This window comes from Pongo pygmaeus, chromosome 22 (assembly GCF_028885625.2).
Source record: "Pongo pygmaeus isolate AG05252 chromosome 22, NHGRI_mPonPyg2-v2.0_pri, whole genome shotgun sequence".
Lineage (NCBI taxonomy): Eukaryota > Metazoa > Chordata > Mammalia > Primates > Hominidae > Pongo > Pongo pygmaeus.
The window spans coordinates 46326558-46351668 of record NC_072395.2 but is presented as its reverse complement, the minus strand read 5'-3'; the positions used below and the strand labels follow the sequence as shown (position 1 = coordinate 46351668).

At 40.3% G+C, this 25111-nt stretch overlaps 1 protein-coding gene across 7 annotated transcripts in view; it reads left to right on the top strand.

Moving 5' to 3' along the window:
- TMEM50B (transmembrane protein 50B) overlaps positions 1 to 25111 on the top strand; it is a 56674-nt gene that overhangs the window by 7874 nt on the left and 23689 nt on the right. For all 7 annotated transcript variants that reach the window (XM_063659824.1, XM_054468719.2, XM_063659823.1 and 4 more), the window contains exons 2-5: positions 11998 to 12137; positions 13801 to 13913; positions 15504 to 15571; positions 20379 to 20471. In XM_063659824.1, coding sequence (XP_063515894.1) covers positions 12039 to 12137; positions 13801 to 13913; positions 15504 to 15571; positions 20379 to 20471 — 373 coding nt within the window. In that variant the 5' untranslated portion in view covers positions 11998 to 12038. The remainder of the gene's footprint in view (positions 1 to 11997; positions 12138 to 13800; positions 13914 to 15503; positions 15572 to 20378; positions 20472 to 25111) is intronic.

The window sequence follows — 25111 nt, the reverse complement described above, 5'->3', positions numbered from 1 at the left end:
CTCACGCCTGTAATCCCAGCACTTTGGGAGGCTGCAGTGGATGGATTGCTTATGTCCAGAAGTTCAAGACCAGCCTGGGCAATATGGCAAAATCCCATCTCTATAAAAAATTAGCTGGGCGTGGTAGTGTGTGCTTATAGTCTCAGCTTTTCCTGGGGGCTGAGGTGGGAGGATCACTTGAGCCTAGCAGGTAGAGGCTGCAGTAAGCTGTGATCATGCCACTGTACTCCAGCCTGGGTGACAGAGTGAGACCCTGTCTCACATACACACACACACACACACACACACACACACACACACACAAATTCCAAAAGCTACTATAATTCCTGCTCCTTTGTATGCGACCTGGTTTTTTCCCTCTCTGCAAACATATAGAATCTACACATTGACCTCAGTGTTTTGAAATTTAAAATGAAGTGTGGGTCTTTTTTTACTCCATTAGTTAAGTATTCAATGGGTACTTTAAATCTGGAAATACAAGAACTTTTATTCTGGGGAAATTTTCTTGAAATATTTTGTTGATTCTTTTTTCTCTTCTATTTCCTGTGTAGTTTCTTTCTGAAATACCTGTTATTTATATGTGAATCTTTTATACTGGTCTTCTAACTTCTTTCTTTCTTTTTTTGGAGACAGAGTCTCGCTCTGTCGCCCAGGGTGGAGTGCAGTGGCGAGATCTCAGCTCACTGCAACCTCCGCCTCCTGGGTTCAAGTGATTCTCCTGCCTCAGCCTCCCAAATAGCTGGGATTACAGGCATGTGCCACCACTCATGGCTAATTTTGTATTTTTAGTAGAGACGGAGTTTCTCCATGTTGGTCAGGCTGGTCTCTAACTCCTGATCTCAGGTGATCTGCCTGCCTGGGCCTCCCAAAGTCCTGGGATTACAGGCGTGAGCCACCGTGCCTGGCCCTGGTCTTCTAATTTCTTATCTGTTTTCTATCTTTTTTTTTGCTCTATTTTTGTATTTTCTTTTTCTTTTCTTTTCTTTTTTTTTTTTATTTTTGAGAGAGTCTTGCTCTCTCACCCAGGCTGGAGTGCAGTGGCATGATCATGGCTCACTGCAACGTTGACCTTTTAGGCTTAAGTGATCCTTCAGCTCAGCCTCCCAAGTAGCTGGGACTAGAGGTGTATGTCACCATGTCTGGGCAATTTTGTTTATTTATTTATTTATTCATTCATTTTAAGTTTTTATAGAGACAAAGTCTCACTGTGTTTCCCAGACTGGTCTCAGAACTCCTGACCTCAAAGTCTCCTCCTGCTTAAAAGCTTCCCAAAGTACTGGGATCATAGACAGGAGCCACCATGCTGAGTGTTGCTCTATTTTCTTTTCTTTTTTTTTTTTTTTTTTTTTTTTTTTGAGATGGAGTCTCGCTGTTGTCACCCAGGCTGGAGTGAAGTGGCGCGATCTCGGCTCACTGCAATCTCTGTCTCCCGGGTTCAAGTGATTCTCCTGCCTCAGCCTCCTGAGTAGCTGGGATGACAGTTGCCTGCCACCACTCCCGGCTAATTTTTGTACTTTTTAGTAGAGTCGGGGTTTTGCCATATTGGCCAGGCTCGTTTCGAACTCCTGACCTCAGGTGATCCGCCCACCTCTGCCTCTTAAAGTGCTGGGATTACGGGCGTGAGCCACCGCAGCCAGCCTCTATTTTCTTTTTTCTTTTCTTTTTGTTTTTTTTTTTCTTGAGATGGAGTCTTGCTCTGTCACCCAGGCTGGAGTGCAGTGGCACGATCTCAGCTTACTGCAAGCTCTGCCTCCTGGGTTCATTCCGTTCTCCTGCCTCAGCCTCCTGAGTAGCTGGGACTACAGGCACCCGCCACCACACCTGGCTAATTTTTTGCATTTTTGGTAGAGACGGGTTTTCACCGTGTTAGCCAGGATGGTCTCGATCTCCTGACTTCATGATCTGCCCGCCTCGGCCTCCCAAAGTGCCGGGATTACAGGCGTGAGCCACCGCGCCGGGCCAGCCAGCCTCTATTTTCTTAACTTTTATTCCCCAACCCTTCTATTTGGAATTTAAGAAAGTTTCTACCATCATGTTTTTAAATCCCAAAGGGTATTTTTCGGTCTCTCAATGTTTCTTTTTTATAATTAATACATAATATTTGTACATAGTTATGGGGTACATAAGATATTTTGTTATATGCATAACACATGTAATAAATAGGGTATTTAGAGTCCACATCACCTCAAGTATTTATCATTTCTATGTGTTTTGAACATTTCAAGTCCTCTCCTAGTTATTTTGAAATATATTAGGGGACTTCAGAAAGTCTGTGTAAAAATGGAATTAAAAAGCACAAGTAAAAAATATAAACTGTTTCTCAGTGTAAGCTCCATCAAGTTCAAGACACTTTTGTAAGCAGTGATAGCAGCCATTTAGTCAATCCCTAAAGAACTGAGGGTCCTGGGAATTTAACCATGTCAATGCCATCTTTGTTACATTATTAACTGAAGGAAAATGGGTGCCTTTTAAAGATGTTTGAAGATTAGGAAACAAAAAGAAGTCAGAGGAGCCAGACGGTAAGGTGGATGCCTAATGATTTCCCATCGGAACTCTTGTAAAATTGCCTTTGTTTGATGAGAGGAATGAGCAGGAGCATTGTTGTTTGTGGTGGAGGACTCTTTGGCGAAGCTTTCCGGGGTGTTTTTCTGCTAAAGCTTTGGCTTTCTCAAAATACTCTCATAGTAAACAGATGTTATTGTTTTTTGGTCCTGTGGAAAGTCAACCAGCAAAATGCCTGGAGCATTAAAAAAATAACTGTTGCCATGCATGACCTTTCCTCTTGACCAGTCCGCTTTAATTTTCATTTCATTTTATTATATATATATTTTTTCTTTGTAGAGACAAGGTCTGCCTGTTTTGCCCAGGCTGGTCTCAAACTCCTTGCCTCGAGCGATCATTTCACTTTGGCCTCCCAAAGTGTTGGGATTATAGGCATGAGCCATTTTGCCTTGCCAGACCAATCTGCTTTTCTTTGACTAGACCACTTCTACCTCTTGGTAGCCATTGCTTTATTTTTAATAATTTATTTACTTATTTTGAATTTTTTTTAGAGACAGGATCTTGCTCTGCATCCATCCTGGAGTACAGTGGTGCAGTCATAACTCACCGCAGTCTCAGATGCCTAGGCTCAGGTGATCCTACCACCTCAGCCTCTCCTCAAGTAGCTAGGACTACAGGTTTGCACCACCATACCTGGCTAAGTTTTTACATTTTTTGTAGAGTGTGGTCTTGCACTCCTGGCCACAAGTGATTCTCCCGCCTTGGCCTGGTAGCCATTGCTTTGCTTGTGCCTTGTCTTCAGGGTTGTACTGGTAAAGCCATGTTTCATTTCCTATTACAACTCTTTGAAGAAATCCTCTTTTTTTTGAGACAGAGTTTCACTCTTGTTGCCCAGGCTGGAGTGCAATGGCGCAATCTTGGCTCACTGCAACCTCTGCCTCCCAGGTTCAAGCAATTCTCCTTCCTCAGTCTCCTGAGTAGCTGGAACTACAGGCGTGGGCCACCATGGTGGCTAATTTTTGTATTTTTAGTAGAGACAGGGTTTCACCATGTTGGCCAGGGTGGTCTTGAACTCCTGACCTCAAGTAATCTGCCTGCCTTGGCCTCCCAAAGTGCTGGGATTACAGGCATGAGCCACCACGCCCGGCCATATTTTATTTCTTTTTAATTTATTGATCTTTCCTTGACTCTTTCTGGCAAATAGTGTCCTATAACTCTTCTAAACATATTTCTGTTAGGGCACCATGGCTTGCATCTGTAACCCCAGCTACTCTAGGGGGGCTGAAATGGGAGAATCACTTGGGGCCAGAAGTTAGGGACCAGCTTGGGCAATGCAGTGGTGTGATCTCAGCTCACTGCAACCTCCACCTCCTGGGTTGAAGCGATTCTCCTGCCTCTGACTCCCGAGTAGCTGGGATTACAGGCTCCCGCCACCATGCCCTGTTAATTTTTGTATTTTTAGTAGAGACAGGGTTTTACCATGTTGGCCAGACTGGCCTCGAACTCCTGACCTCAAATGATCTGCCCCCCTTGGCCTCCCAAAGTGCTAGGATTACAGACATGAGCCACTGAGCCCTGCCCCCTTTACTTTCTTACTTTATCCTGATTCTCCTAGGTACCAGCTAATTCTTCCTTGCTGGTACTAAGGGATTTAGGGGCTTTGTGTATATTTTTCCCTCTCTCTGCTCTACTCCTTTTACTTCTATTTAATCTAATTAACTTTACTCAGCTTTTAAATTTCAGTAGGTTTTTTTTTAATTTTAGCAAACTTTACCTCTTCAGAGAGGCTTTCCCTGACCACTCATTCTAAAATAAGCTTCCCCTTTATTCTCTTATGATCCTATGCATTTCCTTCATAGTCATTATTTGTATAAATTTGTTTTGCTGTTCCTTTGTCCCACTCCATCTCTGACCCAACTTAAGCCCTAGTTGGGAGGAGATTATGACTTGTTCCATAAATCTGTGTGTGGAAATACCTACCTCTTTTCTGCTTATATAACAATTTATAATAGATTAATATATGGGAAATGAATTTTATATGGGAAGTGAATTTTTTTTAAAACCTTCAAGCATTGCCTTAAATTCATGCTGACTTTCCCTATACTTTTTTTTTTTTGGAGACGGAGTCTCACTCTATCACCCAGGCTGGAGTGCAGTGGTGCGATCTTGGTTCATTGCAACCTCTGCTGCCTGGGTTCAAGCGATTCTCCTGCCTCAGCCTCCCAAGTAGCTGGGGTTACAGGCGCCTGCCACCACGCCTGGCTGATTTTTGTATTTTTAGTAGAGACAGGATTTTACCATCTTGGCCAGGCTGGTCTTGAACTCCTGACCTCGTGATCCACCCACCTCGGCCCCCCAAAGTGCTGGGATTACAGGCATGAGCCACCATGCCTGGCCCATACTTGCATTTAACCAGTTATTACTTAATCTTTTATAATAATTCATTAACTTGTCTGTAGAATATCTTGATAAAATGTGTTCATATTGCATTCAGAATAATACTTTAGTGTAACTAAAGCATAGCTAAATGATAAAAAATTTAAAATTTTAAGATCTGTACAGACAGATCTTAAGTGTACACTTCAGTGACTTGATAAGTGTATTTACTTGCATAACCACTATCCCAATCAAGATATTGAATATTTCCATTCACCCCAAAAAGTTCCTTCTAGTCGGTCCTCTCCCCTTGTAGCCACTGTTTTGATTTTTGTGACTATTGATTAGTTTTACCTCTTCTTAAAGTTCGTTTAAATGGAGTCATATAGTATATACTCTTCTGTATCTGCCTTCTTTTACTCGTCATGTTTTTGAGATTTTTTTATATGAGATTTAAAATATGTATTGGTTCATATTTTTTTCTGTTGCTTAGTAGTATTCCATTGTGTGAACAGACATAATTTGTTTTACCATCTTCTACTGATGAACATTTAGGTTGTTTCTGTTTTGCACTATTATGAATAAAACTGCTATAAGCTTTCCTGTACAAACCTTTTTGTATGTGTGGATGTTTTTACTTCCCTTGGGTAAACACCTAGGAATGAAATTATTGAGTTTTAGGGAGATTTATTTTTAACCTTATAAAACTGCCATCAGAAACGTGTTGTGAGAATTTTATTTGTTCTACATCCTCACTGACATTTGGTGTTGTCAATCTTTGTAAGTTTAACTATTATAGTAGGTGTGAGATATCTTTCATTAATTTGCATTTTCCTGTTGACTAAATGATGTTGAACATCTTTTTCAGTGCTTATTGGTCATGAATTGTCTGTTCAAGTCTCGTATACTTTTTATTGCCTATACTTTGTCTTTTTATTATTAATGTTTAGGAGTTCTTTATATATTCAAGGACAAGTCCTTTGCCAGATAATCATTTTGTAAATATTGTCTCCCAGTCTGTGTTTTCAGTGTTTAGACCTTCTGTAATATATTTATTGTACTTTTTTCAGATTAACAGTTGGACTCACTGCTTTAAATTTAGAGGTATTTTACCTAAAACCATATTTAATGATATTATTTGAAAACATAACTGACATACTGTTTAGAAAGAAATTTATCTTTGTGGACATTCTGTACAGTATTCTAATTTTTGCTTTAAATTGTTGTCTGTCTTTTTTTTTTTTTTTTTTGTTGACGGAGTTTCGCTCCTGTTGCCCAGGCTGGAGTGCAATGGCACGATCTTGGCTCACTGCAACCTCCGTCTCCCGGGTCCAAGTGATTCTCCTGGCTCAGCCTCCCAAGTAGCTGGGATTACAAGCGCCCACTACCACGCCTGGCTAATTTTTTTGTATTTTTATTAGAGACAGGGTTTCATCATGTTGGCTAGGCTGGTCTCAAACTCCTGACCTCAGGTAATCCACCCACCTTGGCCTCCCAAAGTGCTGGGATTACAAGTGTTAGCCATGGCACCTGGCCTCTTCAGTTTTTCTTGTAGGTCTCAGTTTCATCGGGTATCATTCCCTTCAGATTGAAGAATTCCCTTTAGCATTTCTTTCAGTGCAGGTTTGGTGATGAATTATCTCAATTTTTGTTTACCTGGAAGTACGTTTATTTTACTCATATTAAAAAAAAGAAAACTGGCTGGGAATGGTGGCGCTCACCTGTAATCTCAGCATTTTGGGAGGCTGAGGCAGGAGTTTAAGACCAGCTTGGACAACTGGGTGAAACCCTGTCTCTCTTAAAAAAACAAACAAAAAAAACCCCTCCCCTGCCCCCCAAAAAACACAGCTTTGTTTAGATACAGTATATATACTCTAACATTCACCTGTTTTAAGTGTACAGTTGAGTGATTTTTAGTATTTACAGAGCTGTGCAGTCATTGCCACAATCTAGTTTTAGAATCTTGTGGCCTTTTGCAGTCACTTCGTATCTTTCTTCTCCCCATCCCTGGACAACCACTAATCCGGTTTATGTCTATAGATTTGCCTATTCTGGATGTTTCCTGTAAATGGAATCATACAATATATGGTCTTCTGTCTTTTACTTAGTCAGTTTTTGAGGTTCGTTCATGTAGCATCTATCAGTAGGAACCTCTTTCCTTTTTGTTGCTGAATTTGTATTCCATTGTATGGATGTGCTGTGTTTCATTTATCCATTTGTTGATGTATGTTTGGTTGCTTCCACTCCGTGGCAATTATGAATAATGCTGCTATGAACAAGCTATTGTGAAGATATGTTTTCGTTTCTCTTGGGTAGTTAGATAGGAGTAGAATTGCTGTCACCTTCTTGTGTTTTTTTTTTGAGACAAGGTCTCACTCTGTCGTCACCCATCATAGCTCACTGTAACCTCGAACTTCTGGGCACAAGTGATCCTTCCATCTCAGCCTCCTGAGTAGCTGAGACTACAAGTGCACACCACCATGCTTGGTCATCCTCATTTTTGGAGAATATTTTTGCTGGGTATAGAATTTGGGATAGATTTTTTTTTTTTCCGAGACGAAGTCTCACTTTTTTGCCCAGGCTGGAGTGCAGTGGTGTGATCTCGGCTCACTGCAACCTCCAGCTCCTGGGTTCAAGCGATTCTCGTGCCTCAGCCTCCTGAGTAGCTGGGTCTACAGGTAAGGGCCACCATGCCCAGCTAATTTTATTATTTTTAGTAGAGATGGGGTTTCTCCATGTTGCCCAGGCTGGTCTTGAACTCCTGGCCTCAAAGCAGTCTGCCCACCTCAGTCTCCAAAGTGTTGGGATTACAGGCATGAGCCACCACACCTGGCCTGATTTCTTTTTTTTCTTAAAGCATTATTAACAATGTCATTCCTGTGTCTTCTAGCATCCTTTGTTCTGGTTAGAAGTCAGCCATCATTCCTGTTGTTCTATCTCTGTATATGTTGTATTGATTTTTTCCCCCCATAAGACTGTTTCAAGAGTTTCTCTGTATCTCTGGTTTTCAGCAGTTTGATTATGATGTTTTCTTTGTATTTATCCTCCTTGGAGTTTGCTGAGCTTTTTGGATTTGTAAGTTAATATTTTTCACCAAATTTGAGAAATTTTGACTTATTCTTTTTTTTTTTTTTGAGATGGAATTTTGTTCTTGTTGCCCAGGCTGGAATGCAATGAATGGTGTGATCTTGGCTCACTGCAACCTCCGCCTCCCAGGTTCAAGTGATCCTTCTGCCTCAGCCTCCCAAGTAGCTGGGATTACAGGCATGCGCCATCACACCCAGTTTTGTATTTTTAGTAGTGACGGGGTTTCACCATGTTGGCCAGGCTGGTCTCGAACTCCTGACCTCAGGTGATCCACCTGCCTCAGCCTCCCAAAGTGCTTGGATTACAGGTGTGAGCCATTGTGCCCAGCCCATCTATTATTTTTTCAAAATTTTTTTCTTTCTCATTCTGTCTTTTCTTCTTCTGGTAACTTTAATTACATATATTTTAGACCACTTAGTATTGTTCCTCAGGTCTCTAAATTGGATAATTTCTTTTGATGTTTAAGTTTACTGTCCTTCTACTGTAGCTAATCTGTGATTGAGTTCATTTATTTATTTATTTATTTATTTATTTATTTATTTTTTTAGATGGAATCTTGCTGTGTTGCCTGACTGGAGTGCAGTGGTGCAATCTTGGCTCACTGCAACCTCCGCCTCCTGGGTTCAGGCAATTCTACTGCCTTAGCCTCCTGAGTAGCTAGGATTACAGGTGCCCGCCACCATGCCCAGCTAAGTTTTTGTATTTTTAGTGGAGACAGGGTTTCACCATGTTGGCCAGGATGGTCTCGATCTCTTGACCTCATGATCCGCCCGCCTCGGCCTCCCAAAGTGCTGGGATTACAGGCATGAGCCATCCTGCCTGGTCCATTTAATTTTTAAGTTCAAACATTGTAATTTGCAGTTCTAGAATTTTCTTTCTTTTTTTTTTTTTTTTAAAGGAGTCTCGCTCTGTCGCCCAGGCTGGAATGCAGTGGCGAGATCTCGGCTCACTGCAAGCTCCGCCTCCTGGGTTCTCGCCGTTCTCCTGCCTCAGCCTCCCGAGTAGCTGGGACTACAGGCACCCACCACCACGCCTGGCTAATTTTTTGTATTTTTAGTAAAGACGGGGTTTCACCGTGTTAGCCAGGATGGTCTCGATCTCCTGACCTCGTGATCCACCTGCCTCGGCCTCCCAAAGTGCTGGGATTACAGGCATGAGCCACTGTGTCCAGCCCCTAGAATTTTCATTTGAATCTTTTTACATTTTAATTTATTTTTTAGAGACAGGGTCTTGCTATGTTGCCTGGGCTGGGCTTGAAGTCCTGGCCTCAAGCAATCTTCCTGCCTCGGCCTTCTGAGTAGCTGGGATTACAGGTGCAAGCCATCACATTGGCTCCTGATTCTTTTTTGAAAAAATAGTTTCCTTTTCTCTACTAAGATTCTCCATTGTTTCAGTTATTTTGACCATGTTTTCCTGTAAGTCTTTGAATATGATTATTATAATGGGTGCTTTAAAGTCCTTGTCTGCTAATTTCAGTATCTGAGTCATTTTGGGATTTATTTCTATTGACTGTTCTTTTTCCTCCTTAAAAATAGATCACATTTTCCTGGTTCTTTGCATGTCTAGTATTTTTTTTTAGTATATATTGAACATTGTGAATAATATGAGTCAATTTCGTTATCTTCATCTGAAAAGTATTGCTTTTTGTTGTAACAGGCAGTTAAAATATTGGCTGATCACCTTAAAATTGTGGAGACTTGGTTGTATATTTTGTTAAGATATGTCCCCAAGGTGTTTACTGATCCTCCCTGACTTGGTGGAATGAAAATTCCAAAATGTCTCCCTTATATTAAAGTGTTTGGGGCTCTCTTTGTGACTTACCCCTTTCCGAGATGTCCCCCTTCAATTTCCAGCTGTTATAGTGGTCCTGAACTCCCATCTTCTGGCATCTCAAGCCAAGAAGACTGTGGCTTTTTGCTTGCCACTGTGGCCACTTTGTGCCAAGGGGACTCCCTGGGCTGGGAGTGGGAGTTTAAGGGGGTTCCTAAGGGGAACAGCTGATCCCACTTACTGTGTTTTCTTTCTTTTTTTCCTTTGAGAGGGAGTCTCACTCTGTTGCCCAGGCTGGAGTGCAGTGGTGTGATCTTGGCTCACCGCAATCTCTGCCTCCCAGGATCAAACGATTCTCCTGTTTCAGCCTCCTGAGTAGCTGGGATTACAGGTGCATGCTACCATGCCTGGCTGAATTTTTTTTTTTTTTTTTTTTTTTTTTTTTTTTTTTTTTGAGGTGGAGTCTCACTCTGTTGCCCAGGCTGGAGTGCAGTGGCTCACTGCAAGCCCCACCTCCTGGGTTCATGCCATTCTCCTGCCTCAGCCTCCCAAGTAGCTGGGACTACAGGCACCTGCCATCACGCCTGGCTAATTTTTTTTTGTATTTTTAGTAGAGATGGGGTTTCACTGTGTTAGCCAGGATGGTCTCGATCTCCTGACCTCGTGATCCGCCTGCCTCGGCCTCCCAAAGTGCGAGATTACAGGCGTGAGCCACCGAGCCCGGCCAATTTGTGTTTTGTTGTTGTTGTTTTTTTTTTTTTGAGACAGAGTCTCGCTTTGTCTCCCAGGCTGGAGTGCAGTGACACAATCTTGGCTCACCGCAACCTTTGCCTCCCGGGTTCAAGCGATTCTCCTGCCTCAGATTTCTGTATTTTTAGTAGAGACGGGATTTCACCATGTTGGCCAGGCTGGTCATGAACTCGTGACCTCAAATGATCCACCCGCCTCGGCATCCCAAAGTGCTGGGATTACAGGTGTGAACCACCACGCATCCGGCTGTGTTTTCTTTCTTTCAAGGCTGAAGTTTCTTTCAATTTCTGCCTGTTTTTTCAGCCCTCTCCAGTGCTTTCAAAATTTTTTTTTTATTTCTTTCTAGAATTTATGGTGGCCTTGAAACATCTCATGTGGACATAATATCTTTGTTTTTAAAAATAGTATGCTACACTCCTGTTATTTAGGCACATGATTTTTCTCCTTCTTCCAGTTATGTCTTACTGCGTTACAGATTAATGCCAAAACACTGTAGCTTAAAACGGTCATTTCAATATGTTTATTAGATTTTATGGGTCAGGAATTTGGAAGGGGCATAGCCAGGATGATGTATCTCTGCTCCGTATATCTGGTGCCTTACCTGGGAAGGCTCAAACTTTTGGGATGGTGCTATAGCTGGATAGCAGTTACCTACAAGTGTCTTTACTCATATGTCTGGCAGTTAATACTAGCTGTTAGCTGGGACCTCAGCTGGAACTGTGGGTCAGAACACCTATAAATGGTCTCCTTACAGCATGGTAGCCCAAGCATTAGTGTTCCAGAGAACCAGGCAGATGCTCCATTGCCTTCTGTGACCTGATCTTGGAAGTGGCATGGCAGAAGTTACATAGCATCACTTCCTCTACTCTACTGGTCAACTAGTCTTTATTGTTGACCCAAATTCAAAGGTAGGACATAAATCTACCTCTCAATGGAAGAAGTGTCAAATATTTTAGACATGTTTAATTTATTTCATTTATTTATTTATTTTTGGACAGAGTCTTGCTCTGTTGCCCAGGCTGGAGTGCAATGGCATGATCTTGCACTGCAATCTCTGCCTTCCAGGTTCAAGCAATTCTTGTGCCTCAGCCTCCCGAGTAGCTGTGATTACAGGCATGTGCCACCACGTCCAGTTAATTTTTTATATTTTTAGTAGAGACAGGGTTTCATAATATTGGCCAGGCTGGTCTTGAACTCCTGGCCTCAAGTGATCTGCCCACTTTGGCCTCCCAAAGTGCTGGAATTACAGGCGTGAGCCACCGCGGCACTTAGCTCCTAGACATGGTTTAAAACCGTAGTGCTCATTTATCAAATAGCAAGCTCCCCCTTGGGTCCTAGCATAGTCCTGTATACATCTCAGTTAGGTACTTGTTGAAGTATTGAATTTTTCTTAACTATAGTAGAATAGGACCTAAAGTAAAGTTGTGTGTAAAGCTTTAAGAAAGGAGTAAGATATTTTACTTTTAGAAAACATTTTCTTGGGTTGATTAGTTTTTGTCTTTCTGTTTGTAGGATACAGCATTTAATGAAAAATTTATGCTTAAGAAGTAAAAATGGCAGGCTTCCTAGATAATTTTCGTTGGCCAGAATGTGAATGTATTGACTGGAGTGAGAGAAGAAATGCTGTGGCGTCTGTTGTCGCAGGTATATTGGTAAGTGAGAAAGACTGGTTGGTGGCATTTATCCCTTACCTTTTGCCCTGGAAATTAATGCCGGTTCCTTTGAACTGAGAATGGCTTTCCAGAACTATTTATTTCACTGCTGTTTTGTATAGATAATTATCAGAGTTCTAGATACTATTGCCAAGCAGAATATGATAGGCCCTGGATTCATTTTGACTTTGTAAACATGTACTTAATATCTTTTCTTCAGTTCCAGTGATAATATAATTATTATAGGCAATAGCATTTTTAACTTACTGATACAACATATATATAAGTACTTTAAGATCCTTAAAGGCTCAGAATTTGATGTAACCCAAAATTATTGTTGTGACTTATTGAAGGTCAGACAACAGTGACAGTACTCTGCAGATAATAGTAACAACCTTAGGCTCCATTAGAACTGAAGCGCTGCAGCAGCTCTAGGGAATAAATACCATCTCTGTTTCCCCAGCTGCAACATCGGGGGAGCATCAGAGGAAGACATTTGTGAAGGAAACTATTGTTTAATTTTCTTTCCATCATTTTTTTTAACTTTAATTGAAAATGACAGGCATAAAACAAAAATAGAGAGAATGGTATAAAGGTTCCGTCACCTCCTTTATCCCATGTATCTATCATCCAGCTTAAAAAAAAAAAACCCAAAATCAGGACCTATCTTGGTTTATAATTCCATCAACCACTCCCTGTCCGCACTTTTTTTTTTTTTTTAAAGAGACGAGGTCTTGCTATGTTGTACAGCTACTAGAGTATAGTTGCTATTTATGGGTGTGATCCTAGTATACTACAGCTTCAAATTAATGGTCTCAAGCAATCTTCCTGCCTCAGTCTCCCAGGTAGCTGGGACTACAGGTTCATACTACCATTCCTGGCTCCCACAGCATTTTTTGGAAGCAAATTTCTTTATCTGTTTATATTTTAAAAATTCATCTCTTTTAATATACAGTTCTACACCTAAAGTCCAATAGAAAAACAAAATGAAATGAAGCAGAGCAAGAACTAATGATAATTGTGAAGCAGTCTGCTCACTGCAGCCTCCGCCTCTGACTTCCCAGGTTCAAGCGATTCTTGTGCCTCAGCCTCCCAAGTAGCTAGGATTAGGGGCACATGCCACCGTGCCCAGCTAATTTTTGTATTTGTATTTGAATGTTTTCGAGACAGTCTCGTTCTGTTGTCCAGGCTGGAGTGCAGTGGCGTGATCTCAGCTCATTGCAGCCTCCACCTCCTGGGTTTAAACGATTCTCCTGCCTCAGCCTCCCGAGTAGCTGGGATTACAGGTGCTTGCCACCATGCCCAGCTAATTTTTGTACTTTTAGTAGAAACGAGGTTTCACCATGTTGACCAGACTGGTCTCAAACTCCTGACCTCAGGTGATTTGCCCGTGTTGGCCTCCCAAAGTGCTGGGATTACAGACGTGAGCCACCGCGCCCGGCCTTGTATTTTTAGTAGAGATGAGGTTTTACCATGATGGCCAGGCTTGAACTCCTGACCTCAAGTGATCCACCTGCCTTGGCCTCCCAAAGTGCTGGGATTACAGGCGTGAGCCTCTGCACCCGGCCCATTTATATGATCTGTAGGACAAAAGGAATGTTAAAAAGCAGGTATTGTGCTAGCAAGAGTTTTAATGTTTCAGTGACTTGGGCTGTGTTTTAAGTTTTTTACAGGCTGGTGGATAATGATTGATGCAGCTGTGGTGTATCCTAAGCCAGAACAGTTGAACCATGCCTTTCACACATGTGGTGTATTTTCCACATTGGCTTTCTTCATGTAAGTATGAGGATAATTCTTTATTCAAGATGATTTTTCTAAAAATGCTTTCCCGTTAATGTGCAGTGCTTTCTTGAATAACTTTTTAATTTATTCGATAGATTATTTTTTAACATGATACATACATAATTCCCATTTTATTACGATTTTTTTTAACCAAGAATGAGTGTTGGATTTGGTCATATATCTTTTTAGCACCTATAACGATTATCTTGTGATTTTTTTTTTTCCTCATATTTTTTAATCTGGTCAGTTACATATTTTGTCAGTTCCAAGATCTACTTTTTCGCATTTTAATACCTCCCAATATCAGGATGCATCTTACAGTCAGTGGTATCTTAGAATTATAATTGATAACATTTTTATTTCTTGTCAGTATTAAAAATTAATGGTGTATCTTAAAACTGATGGCTCTGAGATTTCATGAAACATGTTACGTTTCTGCATTTTTTAGTAGTAAATCATCTGTAGGTGTTGTAGTACACTCAACTTTTACCTTGCAGTATTATTATTATTTTTTTTAATGTGCTACTTAACTGTGTTTGCCAGTGTTTGAGGAAAAGGCAAGATTGGCCTCAAAGAGATTTGTTTGTGGCTTTTGTTTTTATTAAATTATTTTTAAGTTTATGTTACCTCATTTCATAAAAAAGCTTGGAAGCTTTTTATGGATGTCTTTTAACAATTAAAAAATATTAAACGTTAAGATTACATCATTTCCTTATACCGTCAGGGGTTTTTTTGTTTTTGAGACAGAGTCTTACTCTGTTGTTTGGGCTGGACCGCACTGGCGTGATCTCGGCTCACTGCAACCTCTGCCTCCCGGGTTCAAGTGATTCCCTTGCCTCAGCCTCCCAGGTAGCTGAGATTACAGGTGCCTGCCACTACGCCCAGCTAATTTTTTGTATTTTTAGTAGAGACGGGGTTTCACCATGTTGGCCAGGCTGGTCTTAAACTCCTGACCTCGTGATTTGCCCGCCGTGGCCTCTCAAAGTGCTGGGATTACAGGTGTGAGCCACTGCACCTGGCCAGGAGTTTTAAAAAGGTTGTATTGTGGAAAATGGAACTACTTATATCCATTGTGGCTTCTAAAAAAAGGAAATTCCTGTTACTAATTAATGTACCTTGCTCTAACAAAAATGGAAGGGGAAGCTGAATAAAGTGGGCATATTATACATAAGCTACATTTTCTCTGAGCTTAAGAAATGGATCATAGAAAATCACTTGACTTTTAACACAAAGAGAAACTGTTTAACTCTTGATAATAATGAGAACCTTGAAATGGGATGGCACTGAGTCATTCATGTATAAATGTGAAATAGACAAACCAGAAAACTGGCCCCTCTTGTATAATCTCTGGAGACAAGTGATAGAAATTTCTTAAAATAAATGTGTTTTCTGGGTGTACTTTATGAAAATAAGACTAATGTAACATTTCTATCAACTAGCATTTTTATTAGGTTAAAAGATATGTTAAATTATTCAGATATTGATTTTAGTTATGAAATAATCTGTTTTCCATCTAAGTGTTATATATTTGAGTATTTTAACAACGAATACTGAAGTTCTTTTGATGATTTTGTACTGTTCTAGGATAAATGCTGTATCCAATGCTCAGGTGAGAGGTGATAGCTATGAAAGCGGCTGTTTAGGAAGAACAGGTAAAGATACTTTGAGCTGTTAATGTGTGTTGACAAAATAGAAATTTGTCACCAGAAAAAAAGCCTCTCTTGTGAGTCTTTATTCAGGACTGGTAATGATTGTATAGAATATTTTTTATTGGCTTTAAAAAAAGTTTTAGTGTTATTCAAATCCTTAAGAAAGTAAGTTATTGCTAGAAGTTACTGTTTTTGTCATGTTACACTGCCCATGATATAGATAAAAAATGTTGCTATTCAAATGGATCTTGGACTCCAGTGCTAATGATGGATTTATTATTATCCCAATTGTTGACCAATAATGTTACTTACAAGATGGCTGAGTATGATTATTAACAGGAAAGTAATGAACACATTAGGGGATTAAACCTAGGACTACAGTGTCTTTACATTCACTTCTGATCACCTGAGTAGCCACCCACAGACTGCAGCAAAATTGTTCAGAAGAAAGATGCTATTTGTCTACACCTAAATTAGTTTTTGTAGTTTGAATTCATTTGAATTGTCATCCAATTTTTTTTTTTTTTTTTTTGAGACGGAGTTTCGCTCTTCTTGCTCAGGCTGGAATGCAGTGGTGTGTTTTTGGCTCATCGCAACCTCCACCTCCTGGGTTCAAGCAATTCTCCTGCCTCACCCTCCCGAGAGCTGGGATTCCAGGCATGTGCCACCATGCTTGGCTAATTTTGTAGTTTTAGTAGAGATGGGGTTTCTCCATGTTGATCAGGCTGGTCTCAAACTCCTGACCTCAGGTGATCCACCCACCTTGGCCTCCCAAAGTGCTGGGATTACAGGAGTGAGCCACCAAGCCCGGCCCAATTGTGTTTTTTAAACATTTACGGCCGGGCGCAGTGGCTCACGCCTGTAATCCCAGCACTTTGGGAGGCCGAGACGGGTAGAACACCTAAGGTCAGGAGTTCGAGACCAGCCCTGCCAACATGGAGAAACCCCGTCTCTACTAAAAAAATACAAAATTAGCCAGGCGTGGTGACACACTTCTGTAGTCCCAGCTACTTGGGAGGCTGAGGCAAGAGAATCACTTGAACCCGGGAGGCAGAGGTTGCAGTGAGCCGAGATCACCTCATTGCACTCCAGTCTGGGCAACAAGAGCAAAACTCCGTCTCAAAAAAAAAGAAAAATTACATTATAATATGAAGAAATTAAGGTACAGTGGGCTTAAATAATGGGTCCAAAGTCACAGAGCAAGTAAGTGGTGAAGCCAGGATTGAACACTGACAGTCTGTCTCCAGAGCCCATGCTTTTAGCCACCATGCTATGCTTGTTTCCCATCTAGAACCATTTGGTCACTTTGTCTGGTTTGGTACCACGTGTATATTTTTTCTTTTTGTCAGCTTAATTGAATATAATTTAAGTATAATAAAATTCACTAATGTATTTATTATTTTATTAATTTTTTTTGAGACAGAGTCTCACTGTCACCCAGGCTGGAGTGCAGTGGCACAATCTTGGCTCACTGCAGCCTCAACAGCTTGGGCTCGAGTGATCCTCCTGCCTCAGTTTCTCAAGTAGCTGTGATTATAGGCACATGCTGCTGCGCCCAGCTAATTTATTTATTTTTTGTAGAGACAGGGTTTTACCACGTTGTTCAGGCTGGTTTTGATCTCCTGGCCTCAAGCTATCCACCTGGTCTCAAGCTATCGGCCTCCCAAAGTGCTGGGATTGCAGGCATGAGCCACCACGCCTGGCCAGAATCCACCAATTTAAAGTGTACAATTTGATGAGTTTGCTCAAATGTGTACAGTTACAGTTGTGTAACTACCACTACAATCATGATACAGAACATTTCCATTATCCCAAAAAGTTCCCTCATACCCCTTTTTATAGTTAATACTCTTCCCTCACCCCCTGGCCACTACAGATCTACTTTCTATGGTGGTAGCTTTGCCTTTTCTACGATTTCATATAAACGGGATCATATAGTAAGTATCATAGCCTTTTAAACCAAATAAAGCAGCTGTGAAGAGCTTAGCTTTCTTTTCTACTTGATGTTTTATTTTTTTAATTTTGTATTTGTTTGAGATGGAGTCTCGCTCTGTCACCCAGACTGGAGTGCAGTGGTGCGATCTCAGCTCACTGCATCCTCCGCCTCCCAGGCTCAAGCAATTCTTCTGCCTCAGCCTCCTGAGTAGCTGGGATTACAGGTGCCTACCACCACGCCTGGCTAGTTTTTGTATTTTTGGTAGAAACTGGGTTTCACCATGTTGGCTAGGCTGTTGTCAAACTCCTGACTTCAGGTGATGCACCCGCCTTGGCCTCCCAAAGTGCTGGGATTACAGGCATGAACCACCATGCCCAGCCTTCTACCTGATACTTTAAATGCTGATGTAGATTTTGTAACCTCACTTCTACTGGAATCCATGGAGAATTCGCGAGAGGGTATAATGACAAATGACAGATGAGCCTAAGTTTAAAGTGCACAATATGTGTGTGTATGCACATGCGATCACGCTTACTTTTTAGCATATCCTGTATGTCAGCCTCAGCAGTAATGTCAGGAATGAGGGAAGGTAAAGAAAAAATAATATATATTAGCAAGTGAAGATGTTGTATGTAGAGCATACAATAATGTACTCTATCATTTTTCTTTAAAGAATATTCCACGGACATTGCTGTTATCTTTTTTTGAGATGAGGTCTTGCTCTGTTGCCCAGGCTAGAGTGCAGTGGCATGATCATAACGCAGAAAAGCCTTGAACTCCTGGGCTCAAGCAATCCTCCCCTCTCAGCCTCCAGGGTAGTTGGGATTACTGGTGCAAGCCACTGTGCCTGGCCACTATAATCTGTTTTTTATAGGAAGTTTCACTGTAACTTATCCAAAGTTTTTTAGCTTAAAAGTGGAACCTGTATTTGTCTTGGTCTGTCTGGTTCCTAAGCCGATTGTTTTTACCCTTACTAAGTGATTATTATATTTTATTCTATGATATTCCCTATTCTGTTAAAATTAACAGTACAGTTTATATTTATATATTGTGCATATAGTGCAATTTCTGTCTAGTGCTTCAAAAATTAAGGACAAACTGTCTTATAGTCATGCCCAGGTATTGCTACTCTTAAGCTTTTGTACTGCTTAAGTGGTTTATTTGTAAACTATCTCTGTTTAGTTCCCAGAGGAATTAATAGGAAAGTATCAAAATAATAAATTACTATAAATGAAACAGCTAAATAATAAAACTATAAAAAAGAACAGGAACTAGGTAGAAAAATGATCATTGTACTTAGAACCTGGGACGAGATGGATGCTTTTAATTGTTCATTAACCTTAACTCAGAGCTTCCTTGTAGCCAAAGCAAACAAGAGAAAATGTTATAGTTTTATTTTTTTGCTAAACAAAAGCATACTTTTTTCTTTTTTTTCTCTTTTTGTTAATACGCCCTCAGACATACTTACTTTACAAGAGAAATTTTTTTCTTGTTTAATTATATTAGAAAGTTTAATGTATATAGCCATAAATAAAGGACATGATGGAAAATAATTGGTAAGGGTATTTTTTTTTTTGGAAACAGTTTTGCTTTGTTGTGCAGGCTAGAGTGCAGTGGCATGATCTTGGCTCACTGCAACCTCTGCTTCTCAGGTTCAAGCAATTCTCTTGCCTCAGCCTCTTGAATAGCTGGGACTACAGGCACCCCGCCACCACGCCCGACTGATTTTTTTTTTCTTTTAGTAGAGATGGGGTTTTACCATGTTGCCCAGGCTGATCTCGAACTCCTGAGCTCAGGCAATTCGCCCACCTTGGCCTCCCAAATTTCTAGGATTACAGGTGTGAGCTACCATGCCTGGCCTTTAAGGATTTTTAATAGTTCCTTTTATTCACGTTAGATAAAAGCTATGATTGAATATAATTTAGAGATTGTATTTCTCCAAAGAACTAAACATTACTGTTTATTTCTGGAGATCTGCTTAGTATTGTAATAAAATTTAGATAATATAGAGACCTATTTCTCTCAGATAGCAGCTGTTCTAACCATTATGAACTTTGATCAGTGCTTCTTCCTTATCTGGTGTCTAAAATGAATCTATTCCCTGGTAACAAAATATTTGCAACTGAGGCAAATTTAGTTTTCTGTTATGGAAATTGGCTAGGATTTTATTTTTACTTCAGTGGAGCTTTCTTTCCCTTCCAGAGGTTGATGGGGCTGTCAGTATACCTGTAAACAGGGTCTGGTGCAAGTATTAACCTGCTTCCCTAAAAATATGTTGAATCTACTCAAGTGTCCAGATGATTTACATTATTGAGATCTAGAATTTTGTTCAATACAGGGTTGAAGAGATACTTCTGATTTTGAAGTTTTCATGAATATGTGGTACAGATTGGCTGCCTCAGCAATAAAAAAGCCTGAATATACTCCTAAAGAATGGCCGTTATTTGTACCATATTGAATAATGGTGTGATTATAGAAGCTTACCATTGATTAAAAAGGGACATATTAGTCCTTCTTCATTTGAAGTCTCTCATTCCTACGTGGTGATGGCTATCCAGAATACATATGCTACTTTTAATAGAGCAATTATTTTGATAATATATACAACAGCGTAATTTTTTAGTTAGGGCATTTGTTTCTCTAGTCAGTAAAAAGGTAACTTTCTTTTTTTCCTTTTGCATGTATGGTTTAACTTCTTGTAGTTTTTTTTTTTAATCATCATTCATTTAACTTACAGCAGATTTATGTAAATATATGACTATCTTTGATATGCGTAATATATATTAGGCTAACAGGGCTCCTAGTATTATGTATTCCCAAGACGTTATAGAGCTGCAAAAATGAACAAAATCATAAAGCCTCTTCTCTACACAGGTGCTCGAGTTTGGCTTTTCATTGGTTTCATGTTGATGTTTGGGTCACTTATTGCTTCCATGTGGATTCTTTTTGGTGCATATGTTACCCAAAGTAAGTATGTATTCTTGTATTTTATAGGAGAGATTCAGATATGTCTTTTATATTTGGCTTACTCTACCTTGAGTACAATTTAGTATAATTACTCATTTAGATTGAAGATACTACTCTGTGTGAAGATACATGAGTTTAATAAAACTTGTCAGTGGGAACACTTAGTGCAGTAGGATAGCCCTGGTTAGGAAATCCAAGCCACTGACAAAGCTGGTACCTCTCAGCCGTCTCCAGACTTTCTGCTTTCCTTCCTTACCTTAGACAGCCAGGATTTTATGCTAGAGGCCCATTTACTGGGAGTTGCAGTAGAAAAAGTGAGAAACCAGTACAGGTGTACACTCCCTTATATACCATTCTAAAATCCACAAAATGCTGAAAATCAAGTTATTTATAACTACTTTGGCAGCAAAACCTGACCTAAACTGACATGGGACTCACTATTTTCTTTATCCCATTTAGTGTAAGTATTCAAATGTTTTATTGTAGGAATGAAAATAGATATATTAGATTATAGGATGCTTGTCTATACCCAGCTGGTGATGCTATGTAGTATATGTGCTTTCCCTTACTGTTCTTAAACCTGAAGAATTCTGAATCCCAAAATATATCTTGTCCCAGGGATTTCAGATAAGGGGTATAGACCCCTTATTTGATAATCTATGGATTGCCAGTAGATAATCTTTCGTTTCATTAACACCTTCTCTCTCCAACCTAATCCTGTAATTTTTTTTTTTTAGACAGAGTCTCGCTCTGTTGCCCAGGATGGAGTGCAGTGGTGTGATCTCGGCTCACTGCAACCTCCGCCTCACAGGTTCAAGTAATTCGCCTGTCTCAGCCTCCCAAGTAGCTGGGATTACAGGTGCATGCCACCACACCCAGCTAATTTTTGTATTTTTTTAGTAGAGACAGGGTTTCACCATGTTGGCCAGGCTGGTCTCAAACTCCTGACCTCAAGTGATCCGCCCATCTTGGTCTCCCAAAGTGCTGGGATTACAGGTGTGAGCCACCATGCCCAGCCAATCCTGTAATTTTTAAGTCACGGATATAGGGGGAGTTTTTTAAGGGCAAGACTGAACACATATGTATACTCTTCATACAGAAACAGTTGATGGAGTGGGATGAGCTCTTATTACACCATGCTGAGTTCTCTGGCTGTGCCAGGTGCCATAGCTTTTCATTCACAGTAGTGATGAAAAACAGAACCCAGTTTCAGAAGTGTCTCTGGAAGCGTCGGAAGACTGTTTCACTGGCCCTCTTCCTTTGCTCCAAAGACAGGAGTCAGTTTCAGAGAACACAGTTTATTCATCCTCTGACTCCTCTACCTCTGGAATCTCTTTGTCAGCCTTCTTTGCTTAACTGTCACATCTCCTTGTCCTGACTCATAGCTGGTTTTTGAGTACTTTTGATAGTATCATTTAAGTCTCATAGTTTGATCAGTATAAGATCTTTGGAATACTTTTGTTTTTCCTTTGTCTTTCACTTGGTACAAAATAAGTCAGATTACAAGAGGACAGTGGTTGGCTTAAATAACATTGGTCACCACTTGTATCTAAAATGTGTTTTTTAGTTAATTAAAAATACTACTAGAGCACATAATTCTGGTATGAAGCATATCTGAAGGAAAATGCTTTTTTAAAAATAGCTTCATTGAGATGTAATTTGCATACCATATAATTCAGCCATTTAAAATACGCAGTTCAGTGTTTTTAGTATTTTCACAGAATTATGCTACCATCACCACAATCCAATTTGAGAATATTTTTATCACTGCCATACTCATTAGCAGTCACTCCCCATTACTCCTTCCCCTAGCCCTAGGCAGCCACTAATGTACTTTCTGTCTGTATCTATTTCATACACATGGAATCTTATAGGAAAGTATTTTTTTGAGACAGAACCTTGCTCTGTCACCCAGGCTGGAGTGCAGTGGTGTGATCTCGTCTCACTGCAACCTCTGCCTCCCAGGTTCAAGCAATTCTCCTTTCTCAGCCTCCTAAGTAGCTGGGACTGCAGGTGCATGTCACCATGCCCAGATAATTTTTGTATTTTTAGTAGAGATAGGGTTTCACCATATTGGTCAGGCTGGTCTCGAATTCCTGACCTCAGGTGATCCACCCACCTCAGCCTCCCAAAGTGCTGAGACTACTGGTGTGAGCCACCGTGCCCAGCTGGAAAGTGTGTTTTAAACTCATTTTATCCCTGACTGTAAGAAGGGTGGGCTGCTGTCACTGATTTTCTTAAAAGATCTCCATAGTTATGTTAAAGAAAAACTTTAGATAAATTAGCAATTTGAGCAAAGAATGATTCATGAATTGGGCAGGACCCAGAACCAAGAAGAGGTTCAGAGAGCTTCACCCAGCAGCATGAGCAGGTGTAGGCTGAACACAAAGCAAAGACAAGACATTTTTAGATTGTCTGTAGCTATATGTTTGTCCTATTTGTGCATGGTCTCATCAGTTGGCTGCTTGGGATTGGCTAAAGCTTAGCTGTTTGTGATTGACCAAAATTCAGCTATTTATTAAAAAAATATAACCCTAGGTTTCAGTTTGTTTACATAAATTAGGTTGGGGTGGGGGGTTGGGGTCACACAAGAACTCAGAGTAGGGAGATAGTCTCAGGTTAATGGCCTCCTGCTTATTTACTTTAGCAGTTGAAGGTGATCCATGAACTTTACAGTTTCTATGGTGAAAATAGGAATAAATTGCCATTTCTGTAAGGTATGTAGGGAAATATTGTTTGTAAAGGCTGTACTATCATTGAGTGTATCTTTTTTTTTTTTTCTTTTTGAGTTGGAATTTCACTCTTGTAGCCCAGGCTGGAGTGCAATGGCGCAGTCTCGGCTCACTGCAACCCTGCCTCCTGGGTTCAAGCGATTCTCCTGCCTCAGCTTCCCGAATAGCTGGGATTATAGCCGCCTGCCACCACTCCCAGCTAATTTTTTGTATTTTTAGTAGAGACAGGGTTTCACCATGTTGGCCAAGCTGGTCTTGAAGTCCTGATCTCAGACGTTCCACCCACCTTGGCCTCCCAAAGTGTTGGGATTATAGGCATGAACCACCGCTCCCAGCCAATTGTATCTTAATATTTAAAGAGCTAGTAAATATTGATAAATTTCTTGATTGTGAATTTCATCTTTCTATTTCAACAGCATTACTCATTTAAATATACTTTTTTTTTTTTTTTTTTTAAAGATGGATTTCGCCCTGTCGTCCAGGCTAGAGTGCAGTGGTACAGTCTTGGCCCATGGCAACCTCTGCCTCCTGGGTTCAAGTGATTCTCCTGTCTCAGTCTCCCAAGTAGCTGGGATTACAGCCATCCACCACCACGCCTGGCTAATTTTGTATTTTTAGTAGAGACAGGGTTTCGCCATGTTGGCCAGGCTGGTCTCAAACTCCTGACCTCAAGTGATCCACCCGCCTCAGCCTCCCGAAGTACTGGGATTACAAGTATGAGTCACCACGCCCAGCCTAAATATACTTTTGTATTGTAAAGTGAATATGACTTTATTTCAGAGAGCATTTATTTCTAGGGCATGTTTCAAATCTTTTACTGTACAGATTTGCTTGAACTATTAATATTCATAGTAATAGCTAACTTTTATATATTACTTTATAGGCTAGATACTGTTCTAAGCACTATATAGAGTCACTCATCTAATTCTTACACTCTGGAGTAGGTGCTATTACAATGCCCGTTTCACAGGTGAGGAAATGAAGATATGCTGAGGTTAAATGATTTGCCCAAGGTCGTACATTTAGTCATTGGTATAGATAGGATTCAAACCTGGGTCTGGCTCAAACTTGGAGCTCTTAACCATGCTGCTGTATTGTTTGCTATGATATCAAGAGCTCAGAATTGAACCAGTTTCTTCATCCTCTCCAGTATTTTTTTAATCAACATTTGTAGTTTTACAAAAGTTAATAATCCACAAAAATTTAAGTAGTTTCCATTTTGTTTCTTTTCTCTTCCTATAAAGATAGTAACCATTTCCTCCAGGATAGATTCAGTGAAAGAGAATGATGATAAATTCTAACTGTTATTTATATCTGACATATTTGCATAATAAAACTCCTGGATTGAGAGCCAGGCATTGTGGTGTGTGCCTGTAGTCCCAGCCACTTGGGAGGCTGAGGCAGGAGGATCACTTGAGCCCAAGACTTTGGGCTGTAGTTTGCTATGATTGTGCCTGTCAGTAGCTGCTGCACTCCAGTCTGAGCAATATAGTGAGGCCCCATTTCTTTAAAAACAAACACAAAAAACCTCTTGAATTCATGAAAGAAAATAAATTAACAGACTGTTTAAAAGTCAAGAATTTATTTTGTATATTTTTACGATTTTGTATTTCAATGTTGGCTGTAGGAGGCAAAGGAACAAGTTACTGCTTCCTCAGCAGTTTTGATGTAGCTAGAACCAGCAATTACTTTAGACTAAAAGAAAACTTGGTAAGTTCTTGACTTTTATCCAGAGTAAGAGCAGTCCTTTGCTTTGGGGGAATTAAATTGGCATTTTCTTCTTTCAGTTTCATTATAGATGTCTTAGAGTTAATGAATAATAGCAGTATGTTGTAATATACAAAATGTATCATTATGAATGGCACTGATACTTTGTTACTGCCGTTTGCCTATATAACTGTCTAATCT